The sequence below is a fragment of the Physeter macrocephalus genome, chromosome 4 (assembly GCF_002837175.3).
Source record: "Physeter macrocephalus isolate SW-GA chromosome 4, ASM283717v5, whole genome shotgun sequence".
NCBI lineage: Eukaryota > Metazoa > Chordata > Mammalia > Artiodactyla > Physeteridae > Physeter > Physeter macrocephalus.
The window spans coordinates 145801312-145813608 of NC_041217.1; the positions used below are offsets into that span (position 1 = coordinate 145801312).

Genomic DNA, 12297 nt, shown 5'->3' on the forward strand with positions numbered 1-12297 from the left:
TTGCTGATCACTGGACTTTATTAAGATGGAATCATTGATAATTACACAGAAGCTACCTGCCTAAGCCAAAAATCCTTGAGGTTCACGTGAACTTAGTTATACAAATAAGAAACAAATGGCATGTTCAAAACCATAAGGAAATATCTCGAAGCCCGGGTGATGAAGGCTGGGGTGAACGAATCTGCACACTTACTTCAAGCTGTTAAAGAGTTTGTGGGCCACCTAGATGGGGGAAAGAAAAGGATGTCATCAACTCGTATCTCTAATGTCATGAGTTACAAGGGCCTTCATAACCTGGAACAGTACTGCCTCTCCTCCCACCACTTGCCTTCTGACACCCCCACACCCTTCATGAGCCCTAGTGAACGCCCTTCAATTACCTGAATCCTAGCTCCCTTCTAACCAGAACTCTCTTTCTCACTTTTTCATTTTCTAATTTTCCTTCAAAATCTAAACTACATGTTATTTCCTGCAAGCTGTCTCTAACAAGCTCCTGTCCCTCCTGTCTTCCCCACAGAAACTTATGCCTCCCATATCACAGTGCTTATTAATTCAACAAATATTTATAAAACATCTACTATATGCCAGATACTGTTCTAGGTGCTGAGTGAGTCACAACGGTGAACAAGACAATACCTCTGTCTCCCCTGGAACTTAGAGAACAATGAGAAATATAATATATATATACTTCTGATAGTGATAAATGCTATGAGGAAAATAAAATAGGGGCAGGGGGAGGGAATAGGAACTTTAAATAGAAGGGTCAGTAAAGGCCATCCTGAGGTTACACCCAAGAGATTTACCAGTTTACTAACTGTTCTACTTCTGTCTCTGCTGGCTTATAACTCTGTAGAACGGGACTATGCTTGTCTCATTCCCAGATCTTAACCTAGTGTTGCCTCATAAAAGTATTTAAATAACATAACATATACCATTTTAGCCATTTTAAACTATCCATTTCTGTGGCATTAAGTAATTCACATTGTCCAGAACTTTTTCATTTTTCCCAACTGAAACTCCATACCCATTAAATAATAATTCCCATTTCCCCCTCCCTCCAACCCCTGGCAACTACTATTCAATTTTGTCTCAATCAATCTGACTACTCTAGATGCCTCATATAAATGGAATATTTGTTCTTTTGTGTTTGGTTTATTTCACTTAGCATGTTTTCAAGGTTCACCCATGTTATAGCATGGGTCAGTTTCCTTCCATTTTAAGGCTCAATAATATTCCATTATATGTGTATACCAATTTTGTTTATCCATCCCACCAATGGACACTTAGGTTGCACCCACCTTTTGGCTATTGTGAATGCTATGAATATGAACATGTATGCACAAATATCTATTCAAGTCCCTGAACAGAGTCTCAATTCTTTTGGGTGTAAACCAAGAAGTGGAATTGCTGGATCATATGATACTATGTTTAATTTTTTGAGTAAAGTACTTATTTCTTTTTATTGCCAAATAATATTCCTTTATATGGATAAATCACATTTTATATATCCATTTATCAGTTGTTTTGTTTCCAATTATGGCTATTACAAATAATGCTTCTATGAATATCTGTATATAAGTTTGTGTAGAGATGTTTTCATTTCTCTTGGGTATATAACTACGAGTGGAATTGCCGGGTCATATGTTACTCTACGTTTAACCTTTCGAAGAACTGCCAGACTTTTCCATAGGGCTGTACCAATTTACATTCCCATAAGCAGTGTATAAGAGGTTTCCAGTTTTTCCACATCACCAACACATTTTTTTTCATGATATGGAGAATTGTATATAAATGTTCCCTCTTTCCACTAAAATCATGTTGAAAAAAAAAGTTGTATGAATAATTGTATATAGACCAGAGGATGGATAAAATATGAATATACATCTATGGAAAGGAATATAATGCCTCTTCATAATATTTTACATGTAAATGTGTTTATTATGATTTCATTTTTGTTTAAAAATCTGATAGTATATACCAGAAAATGTGGTAATCTCTAGACAGTATGATTTCAGTTGGATTTTTGTCTTTATAAAAAAAATTTTCCAGGGAATTCTCTGGTAGTCCAGTGGTTAGGACTCTGTGCTTCCACTGCAGGGGTCACAGGTTCAATCCCTGGTTGGAGAACTAAGATTCTGCAAGCGACATGGTGCAGCCAGAAAAAAAACCAAACAAAAAAAATTTTTTCCTTAACTATCACAATGTGTTTAATATGAGCCTGTGTATGAGTATGTGTACATGTACATTTGTGTGTTTGCACTGTATATTATAGAATTAAAACAAAATACCTAAATTGGGATTGCTGAAGCATAAATTATGAAAGTTGCCTGAGTGGAGATCATTAACTATTTTACTAGTTATTTAAACTAGTAAACTAGTGGGGAGTTTATTGATTTACTGACCCCCTTCACCCATTTCTCCCTATCTTTGTTTTGTGTGTGTGTGGTACGCGGGCCTCTCACTGTTGTGGCCTCTCCCGTTGCGGAGCACAGGCTCCGGACGCACAGGCTCAGCGGCCATGGCTCACGGGCCCAGCCGCGGGATCTTCCCGGCCTGGGACAGAGACAGGGGCACGAACCAGGCAGGTGGACTCTCTTCCCACCAGGGAAGCCCTCCCTATCTTTTTGATTATAGCCTTCCTTGTGGTATGAAGTGGTATCTCATTGTGGTTTTGATTTGCATTTCCCTAAGAGCTAATGGTGTTAAGCATCTTTTCATATGCTTATTAGCCACCCAATCAGTTTTAACATAAGCAATCATATTGAACTTTGCCTACCCTGTAATTTATTAAAATATCTTACTGTTATATGTAAGGGAGTCAAACACAAGTTTACTTAAAAAAAAAAAAAAAAAACAACTTTTGTACCAACTATTATGTACAAGACACACCAGAGGATATAAATTATTTTAAAGAGTAGCCTTTCGTACTTAAAAATACAAAATCCAGTTTCCCCACTGTTTAGCAGTGTAAATTAGAACATCACTTCTCTTCTCTTCGCCTCAGTTTCAGCACTGTCCTACCCCTAGGATGAAAAGGTGGTCAGCACCAAGTCTTCCCTGGCCACTGTAAGCTTTCCCCTTCCTGACCTTAGGCTGACTTACGCAGTGGTCCCTTGCATGCAAGAAGTCAAAGAGCTCCTCTGTGCAATCCTCTGTCTCTGACCTGGAGGATACACGCTCATCACAGAGCTCTAGCTGCTCCCGAGCCTTTACACATTTCTCCAGCTGCTCGCATTGCTCTCTCACTGTTGTTAGGGGATCCTGAATGAGAAACACACACACACACAGAAAACCAAAATGGGGGTTTTAGGAAACCCACACACCATAAGCTTTGATTAATACAACCACCAAACCAAGGTGCTGCCTCTGAATTACCGTGCAGAAGGCCAGCTGGCAGAGCCACACTGCCGCCAGAAATGGCAGAATGGGGTCTCCCATTCAATTCTGATGCTAAGTAGTAGGGGAAAGTTTCACATTCCTGCCTTCCAGGGTTGCCAGTATGCACTGAAAGCCTCAGTCCTATCTGAAAAACAAGGTGGTAAAGGAAACCTGGCTAAACTTGAAGTAGATCTATAGGAGGCCTTACTTGTTAACACAGCATTTTGGGATATGTAATGTCTGTGAATTTCAATTCCCCTCGTCTGACAACCAGGCCTATGCACCCCAGCTGCCCAGCTAGAAAGGCAATGTTACGTGGAGAAGGACAATCTAAGAAAGGTTCCTTCTAGAATTTTTATTAAACCACAAATAGCATATGATTGAGTACCAGGCCTTCAAGATGCTACTCTGCTCCCTGATACCATGACCAGAGAAGCCCCAAACCCAGAAAAGGCTCAGCTTCCCAGGCCCACACGCCCCCCAAAGACTGTACAGGAGGTATTAAAGGATTTTTCCACTCCCATTCTCTCTAAGGTGTCAAGACTCCTTAAATTGCCCTTAGAGTTTCATGAAACTCAAACTTTCTTTTACTGAGAAGGTTCCAAACCTGAGACAGCTCTTACCACTAATTCCTCCTCCTCCTCTTCTTCCTACAAAATGAAAACAAAATTAATGTCAGCAGCAATTTTATAACACATATATTCCCAATCATATTGATGTTGTAATCACTGAGGATAGACATTATTAATCTTTTTATATTTTCTGTATTTTATGATGATTTGATGTTTTAGGAGACTTGCTAATCCTGGAGACAGCCCCTCTTGCTAACAAGAGTTAGCAAACAACTTGCCTGGGGGCACGCATTTCATATGCAAACCAACCAATCCAAAACCCTCCTCACCAACCACCTTTCTCTAACTCTCCTACACTAAACCAATTATTGCCCCTGCACTAATCACATCAGGGCTAAGTGTCAAACAAACAGGGACCAGCCCAAAGCCCAGAGCCCACCACGAAATTACCCACTCTTAAACTTGCTAGAGCACACCTATCCTGCCTCACTCATTCCTTTTTCCTTCTGCTCCTGATTGATCCAAGCCCTTCCCCATGTGGCCCTGGGTGGTATGGCCTGCCCCTTCTCTTGGGAACTATAAGTAATAAACTCTTCTTCCAAAAACAGTTGTCTCACCTTAGTCATGCTTTGAAGAAGGGTGATAAATATCATTCTAGATAGGGCCACTTATATATAAACAACTTTTTACCAATTATACAATTTAAATTATTTTTAAATAAATTATAAAGTAGTTTAAATTTTTAAAAAAAGTTGTCTCCATGTTTGTAACCTTACTCTACCTGATTAAAACAAGTCCTGGGTATATTTCAACAAGGACACACAATTTCACGTTCATCAGCAACAAACTTAAGTGTGCACAACACTCTAACGTTTATAAGCACTTTCATATCTGTAATGATTTGATTCATCACAACAGTCCCTTAAGGGGCTCCCAGTTTAGGAATAACAAACACTTATTAAACATTTTCTGATATAGATTCAAGCTGTCATATTAAAACTGCCATATCAATTTTAATGTATAGATTTTGCAAATACTATGCTATATGTAATACCTAACTGTATCTGTAGTGTATATGTAATATATTTATGCTCATTAAATGTTTTATTTTTTTCTGAAAAAAAAAAAAGATTCAAGCTGTCAGATGTTCATATGGAATCTGCATAACTTAAGTATTTTATTCTAAATTCTGGTAGGTCCCAATATCACCAGAAATAGCTAAATTTAATCCTCACACCCCAAACCAAGTTAGGAAGAAAGCTAACATTTTTTTTTTCCCTTGGCTCTGAACTTGAATTGGGAACATGAAAATGGCCAAACCTAAACTCTACTTTAGCCAGAGCTTAACTAAAGATAGTTTCAGTCACTGCTTTTTGGCTTGCTGAGCTCCCAGGACACTAAGTAGACTATCAACATAAGTGCACCAAAGGTCTACACAACTCCATTCACAAGCCTGAAAACATCAGGCCCTACCTGTTACTCCTGATTCAGGTGCACAACCTTCCAAGAGGAGCAGTGTAAAAAAAATTACCCTTGGGAGCAACAGCATAGGCCTAAATCTGTGGCTTAGCATAGTCTGATCAGTAACTCAACCTCTCAAAAGTAAGGCATTTGCCTGACTGTGCATGCATGTGTCCACATTTGGGGGAAGAGCAAGAAATGGTATACATACAGAAAAAAAGAACTAGCTCAGAGATCCTTCACTTTGTTTTCAAAATTCCAATACAATCTGCCCCATTCTCTACCATGACCTTCAGTGAAGGGACCAAAGCTCATGAAAGCTGGGAGTGAGCGGTAGGGCAGGTTCAACTGTAACCCAGGCTACTTATTCTTACAATTAGCAAAGGTGTCTTCTAAACATGAAGATGTTACTTAGGAGGTAAAATTCTAGTTTTCCATTAAACAAGGTTTCTTAACCTTGCTCTTTAAAAAATTCATCCTGAATAAAGTTTTTCCAGAAAACTGATATCACATTCTGCCTGAGTTAGAAACCGGGAATTAGCATCCTAGAAGCAAGACCTTTATATCCTTTCCCTATTAGCAATGCTACTACACTGATCATTTTATGTCTTTGATAATTTTGTGACAAAAGTATCATGGCATGTTTTGGGAAAACAAATCCAAATACAAGTCTGAATATGGACTACTTCATGTGAATGAGAAAAACCAAGGTCACACTACATAAAAAGATTCAGTCTCCAAGAGGAACAGGTTCTTCATAACAAACTTCAGTTTTCTTATTTTAAAATTGACTACTTGTTTACTTTCTTTTCCCTCATCTACTGCTGTGGTGAGCCCTACTTAACTTTCTGGTATACTTCCAGCTGAACTTCCTGAGGCTGGCTCCATTTTTTTCTGGTCCTCTTTCTGATAATAAGACTAGAAAAAATTATGGGATAAACTAGTTTCCAACTATTCTGAGCCCACAGATGTCGGGAAGTGACCAGAAAACAAAGAAAAGACAGGAAATATGATGGGAGACAAAAAACAAGCTGGCTTCTGTAAAACTATGTTAACACTGTGGCGAAGTCTTGGTTCTGGAACCATGCTGCTTGGGTTCAATTCCTGGCTCCAATATTTACTAGCTGTGTGTCCTCAGACAAGATATTTAACCTCTCTATTCCTGTTTCCTCAAATGTAAAATGGCAACACTAAGAGTACCTCATACTTTACCTCACAGGACTACTGTGTGGCTTAAATGATTTAGTACATACAAAGCACTTGGAATCGTTAAGCAGCCAATAAATTATTATTACATTGGCATTCTCAGTCAGGGAAAGAGCTCCCTCTTTTATCACAGAATTATACCGCACATCCCCACACTGTCCCCAAAGACACCTCCCCCTCCCTCCACCCAAAGAAAAAGAAAACACGTTTTCACAGAAACTAGCGTTAAGGCCAGCTGCCCGGAACCTCCACAGAAGATATGGCAGGATTCCCGACCCGAGGTGAGGCAAGGGCTGGGTTGGTCCGCTTGCTCCCCAAACCCGACAAACTAGGGGCTCTGAACATCTGATTGACTAAAAATACAGGCACTGCTTTTACAAAAGTTTAGTCCATTTCGCTCTCGTTAAACCTTCACCACATTCATAGAATGGGGAAGCCAAGGCCCAGAGAAAGCCTAATCATCTACTTGCCCAAGGTCACTCGACGAACTCCAGGTAAGGGTAGGGGGAACCAGCTCTCCCGACCCTGCAAACTCTACAGGGGAAACGTTTTTTGGCGGGCTAGGTCCTGAGCCTCAGGGCTACGAAGAGGGTCGAGTCGCTCGCCTGGTCTTACCTCATTGGGATCTCCAGACCCGGTCAGCATCCTTTGCTCTTCCTCCAGCACCATGTCCGACTGTGGATTCAACGCGAGAAGCAACAGCGGCACCTATTCCACTTCAGGATCAAGAAGGACTTGTAAGGGTCACTCAGCGGATATCCGGCGATCTGGCCGGAAGTGCGGCAGACTAGTCGTGGTCGCGAACACACGCTCCGATTGGCATGTACTACTGCTCAGAGGCAGGGAATGGGGGGTAGCTGGTATTTGCACCAGAGGAGGATTTGCTAAGGAATTATCCCCTTAGTCACGCCAGACCCAAACATGTTGACCCTTGGAATTTACTTGAAATATTGGCTTCTAAGAGACTTGGAAAGTATGCAGAAGTATTCGATGTTCCTTTAGCGCAATTCCCAGTCTTCCCCACATCGTTGATGGAACCGTCCTAACTGCTGACCTTTTCAAGATGGCGGCCCTCGAATGCTACTCTCGGGCTCGCGCACCTCCCCAAGATGGCGGCGCCCGAGGCCTGGCGCGCCCGGAGTTGCTGGTTCTGTGAGGTAGCGGCGGCAACGACCATGGAGGCCACGTCCCGGGAGGCGGCGCCAGCGAAGAGCTCGGCCTCGGGCCCCAGCGCTCCCCCCGCCCTGTTCGAGCTGTGCGGGCGGGCGGTGAGCGCCCATATGGGGGTTCTGGAAAGCGGGGTGTGGGGTAAGTCGCGGGGTGAGGGGCTACCTCTGGCAACGAGCGGAGACGGCCCAGCGGCCGGGGGGCGCGGGGGGCGAGGCCGGGAGGCCTGGAGCAAGGCCCAGCCCGGGGCACTGGAAGCCAGACTTTTGGGTCGGAGCATGAATTCCGTGACTGACAGGACCGGGCACAGTAAAGGCGGAGACCAAACCGGCAGGTGGACCCGCACCGCGGCCTGGCCGGGGGGCGCGGGGGGCGAGGCCAGGAGGCCCGGTCTGGGGCGAAGCGGGCCGGGCGACAGAGGCAGGACTGACTAGCCGGGCTCTGGGTTCCGAAGTGACACTCGGGCTGGGCCGGGCTGCGGAGTCTTGGATGTCGAACGGACGGTCAGGGGTGGCCCTTTTGGGGGCGGGGGCCGAGGTTGCGAGGCCCGGACGGAGGCCAGGAGGCCAGGCCCGGGGCCACCTAACCAGACTGACGGCGCGGGGCCTCCGGCGTCTGCCTGACAGACCGCGGGGGCCGAGACGCCGGAGGCCAAGCCGCTGAGCGAGGGCAGCCAGTGGACTGGAGAGCGAGGGGATGGAGCTGCCGGAGAGGCCGAAAGGCTCGGGGCGCCGAGGCCTGTCTGACTGCCCGGGGCTGGAGGGAGCGAATAGACGGCCAGGGCCTCGGATGCCAAACTGACTGAGAGACGGTCTGACGGGCAGGGCACGGAGCGCCGGAGGCCGCTCGGATTGGCCGGAGCGGCGAGGAAGGGCCAGAGAGCGGGTTAAGGGAGGCCGGGAGAGGATCAGCAATGGACGGAGGCGCGAATGACGGACAGGCGGGAAGGGCCACGGAGGCCCCAGGCGGGGCGACGGCCCGGGGATCCCGAACTGGGAGGGGGCGCGGCGCCGCTAGGAGGCCTGGGTCCGAGTGGAATGAAAGGAGGCCCGGGCCTGAGAGCGGCCGAGACCGCCAGGCCCGGCCTGGGTTGAGGGCGCCCAGGCTGATGAGCAGAGGCGGGCGGCCTAGGGCGCTGGGATGAGGGCCTGGGAGGGTGAGCTGACTAGCCCGGCTGGGGGGCCTGGGAGTACGGCGGCGGGGTGGGCCGCGTAACGGAGGAGGGAGGCCTGCGGGCGGATTGGCACCAGGAGGCCGGGCCGTGGGGTGGGTACCGCTGGTCGCAGTCTGGCAGCCGAGGAGGAAAGCGCGAGTGGGCGACCTGGGCACCGACGGTGAGAGTAAAAGAGAGGAAAGTGAGAGCTCTGGGGGTAGGCCTGCCCGCACAGGGCGGAGGGAGGCCTTGGGCCTGACTGACTGCTGGTGTGAGGGGGTGGGGCCCGGAGGCCAGGGCTGAAGTTGGGTGAGGAGATGGCAGGCCAGGCCGAGGGCCCGGGGAGGGGGAGGGGGTGGCAGAAGAGGAGGCCCTGGGCCTGGGGCGGGGGGTGTCTAGAGTAGGCCTCAGGAATGGTGGTGGTGGTGCCTTTGCGAGGAGGAAGGCCCGTGTAAGGTCAGGAGTGGGGGCTTGATGTCCTGGGATGGGGGATTTGGGTTACACGCGTGAGGAGGCCGATGTGGAGAAAAGGCCCTGGCGTTTGGGGGGTTGGGCCTCCAGGAATGAGCCCCAAAGCTGTGGAGTGGTTAAGGAGGTCCAGGGATGGAGGAAGGCCCTTGGTGGTAGTGGTGGTGGTGGTGGGGACCAATCCTGAAGAGGCCCAAGTGCCTTGTCTGCCGGGGGAAGACTGTTAGAAGTCCTCAGGCCTAGTGAGGGGGAGGGGATCGGGGAGGCCCTGGACCAACAGCTAAAAAGAGTAGGGTCAGGCTGACTCATGGGCAATGGGAGAAGAGTCTCAGTGGATCTGTGCAGGAGGCTCAGAAAAATCCTGGGGAATGTGGAAGAAGGTACAGTGGATCTGGCTGTGTCAGCCTGGACCTTCCAGAATGCTAAACCTGGCTACGAGGGCAGAGGACCGGGGGTGGAGGCCCGAAGTTGGGAAGGGGAAGCATTGAAGATATGGGCTGGAAAGAAGCAAGAAAGAGCCTGGCTTAAGAAGAATGGAGAAAGGTACAGAGGAGTTTGTGAATAACGGGATGAGAATCCCTGTGGCTGTGAGAGGGGATGGCTAAACAGGGGAGCATTATGGACAGAGGAGGAAGAGCTCCTATGGGCCTAGCCCAGGTGGACAGTCACACAGAATCAAGCTAGGTCTCTTAGAAGGGCCAAGTAAGAGGCCTGCTAAGCAATGCTATTTTGGAGGAAGGTCTCAGTGTGGGCTAACAGCCAGGAAAGCCTTCCTGGAAGTAGTGCACTAGCATTTCTTTGTGTAGAGAGAGAGGAGGGGAAAATGAGTAAAGGCAGCAGGAAAGGATATAATGAGGAATAGAATAGGTGTGTTATACCTTGAATGCCAGGATATGGAACTTGGACTTTATCTTGAATGCAGTAGAGTGACTACATTAGTATAATAGCATAGGGAATTAATGCTTTTCTTCAGCAGGTACATTGAGTACCTACTATGTAGAAAGAATTGTACTAGGCTCTTGGATATCTAGAGTCAGTTATTGCATAAGTAAAGATAAAAGGAGATCCTGGAATGTAAGTTTTGAAAGAATTTTCTCAAGTATCAAGATCTTAAGACTTGTTCTTGGCAGAACAGAGATGCTTTTGACAGGATAAGAATAAGAGCTAAAATTTAGTGAGATTATAGACAGGCATAGTCTTCAAAAGATTATGAGCATGGTCTCCTTTAATTTTCACAACAATCTTAAGAGGTAGTTATTATTATCTCAATTTTAAAATTGAGGAAACTGAGGCTCAAAGACATTAATTTGTCCATGAATTCATAATTAAGTGGTACAATCAGGATTTCACCCAGTTTTGTCCAATCTAGAGACTAAACCATTTAGCCACAGTACTGTAATGCCTCTCAGATCTAGGGAAGTTAGCAAGAGCAAGTTTTGTTTTGAAGATATATTGAATTAAGAGTATAGAGCCTAATTATTTCTAGTCTTCATAGGAAAGTGCTAGTTCAGGGTATAGCGGGAGCCCAAAGGATGGAAGTGGCCAGTTTGGAAGAGTGGGAAGGGAATTCAGGAAAGGCTTAATAAAGGGCATGTGATACGTGAAAGATGAGTAATTGATATGCTGAAAATGGCAAGAACATTCCCAGTGGAGAGAACAGCATGACAAAGGCACAGGCAGAAAGCAGGGAGTTAGGTAACTGAAAAAAGTAGTTTAGTATGGCTGAAGTGTAGGAGGCAAAGCAGGGAGCTGGAGAAGTTAGTAGGGCCCAGATTATGAAGGACTTTTTTTTTAATCACACATATTCAAAAGGACCTTTTAAATGCAGAATGGTCTATTAGGCTTGGGCAGAAGTGAACTGCCAGCTCCTAAATGAGCCTATCAGCTTGCTTTGTCGGATTATCTCACCCTTGAAGACATGCATGCCCCTGAAATTCCAGCTGCCAACTAAGTGGCTGAAGATAAGTGGACCAGAGTTTGAATTAAACTTAGGTTAGCTTCTATAAGTTCCACTCGTCAAGTGAGAAGTCTGCCCTTCTGTTTTCCTTTCCAGTAGGATAAATAATGCTTGCAACTCGGAGAAAAAAGTAAATTTTATGTTTGGTTTTTGTAGCCCTCCCAGGCCCAATACTTCAAAGCATCTTACCTCTGCTCAATATATATTACTTGGAGAGGATTGAGGAAACTGCCCTCAAGAAAGGTGAGTGTTTTTCTGTCTTTTTTTCAGTCACTGATTGTAAGCAAGGCACCATGATGTTCTTCAGGTAAATATTACACCTGATACCTGCATAGAACTTCATGCTTTTCAAAAAGTACCCTCACACCTATTTTCTTATCTGATTTCTCAATGTCCTGTGAAACGCAAAACAAGTATGTGATCCCTATTATACTAATAAAAAAGAAACCACAGGCACACAACAATTAATAGCAAAGCCAAATAGAACCCAGATCTTTTGCAGGATTTTAGTTCCCCGACCAGGGATTGAACCCAGGCCCCGGCAGTGAAAGCACTAAGTCCTAACCACTGGACAGCCAGGGAATTCCTGAACACAGATCTTTTTTTTTTAAGTTTTTTTTTTTTTAATTAATTTATTTATTTTTGGCTGCATTGGGTCTTCGTTGCTGCACACGGGCTTTCTCTAGTGCGTTGCGCAGGCTTCTCATTGCAGTGGCTTCTCTTGTTACAGAGCACGGGCTCTAGGCACATGGGCTTCAGTAGTTGTGGCTCGTGGGCTCTAGAGTGTAGACTCAGTAGTTGTGGCACACGGGCTTAATTGCTCTGCACCACGTGGGATCTTCCTGGACCAGGGCTCGAACCCTGTGTCCCCTGCATTGGCAGGCGGATTTTTAACCACTGCGCCACCAGGGAAGTCCCAGATCTTTTTTTTTTTT

At 45.8% G+C, this 12297-nt stretch overlaps 2 protein-coding genes across 3 annotated transcripts in view; one reads left to right on the forward strand and one right to left on the reverse strand.

Moving 5' to 3' along the window:
* Positions 1 to 7690, reverse strand: UQCRH (ubiquinol-cytochrome c reductase hinge protein). 2 transcript variants are annotated; one of them, XM_007130507.2, is made up of 4 exons: positions 7233 to 7690; positions 4002 to 4028; positions 3103 to 3261; positions 1 to 222 (listed from the first exon to the last, which is right to left on the reverse strand). In XM_007130507.2, the coding sequence occupies exons 1-4, from the start codon at positions 7284 to 7286 to the stop codon at positions 190 to 192; spliced, it is 273 nt and encodes a 90-aa protein (XP_007130569.1). In that variant the 5' UTR covers positions 7287 to 7690; the 3' UTR covers positions 1 to 189. The 2 variants fall into 2 exon arrangements, with proteins under 2 accessions (XP_007130569.1, XP_007130567.1); XM_007130505.3 differs by having other exon boundaries at positions 3088 to 3261; positions 7233 to 7387.
* LRRC41 (leucine rich repeat containing 41) overlaps positions 7684 to 12297 on the forward strand; it is an 18581-nt gene continuing 13967 nt past the window's right edge. The window contains exons 1-2 of the mRNA XM_024119594.1: positions 7684 to 7925; positions 11519 to 11605. Of these exons, the coding sequence (XP_023975362.1) occupies positions 7727 to 7925; positions 11519 to 11605 (286 nt within the window). The 5' untranslated portion in view covers positions 7684 to 7726. The remainder of the gene's footprint in view (positions 7926 to 11518; positions 11606 to 12297) is intronic.

Coding starts and splice junctions, on each gene's coding strand:
- UQCRH (XM_007130505.3), bottom strand. CDS start 7,286: ATGGTGCTGGAGGAAGAGCAAAGGATGCTGACCGGGTCTGGAGATCCC. Junction 4,029..7,232: donor GGTCTGGAGATCCCAATGAG/GTAAGACCAGGC, acceptor TTCATTTTGTAG/GAAGAAGAGGAGGAGGAGGA. Junction 223..3,087: donor ACTGCGTAAGTCAGCCTAAG/GTCAGGAAGGGG, acceptor TCCCCCATCTAG/GTGGCCCACAAACTCTTTAA.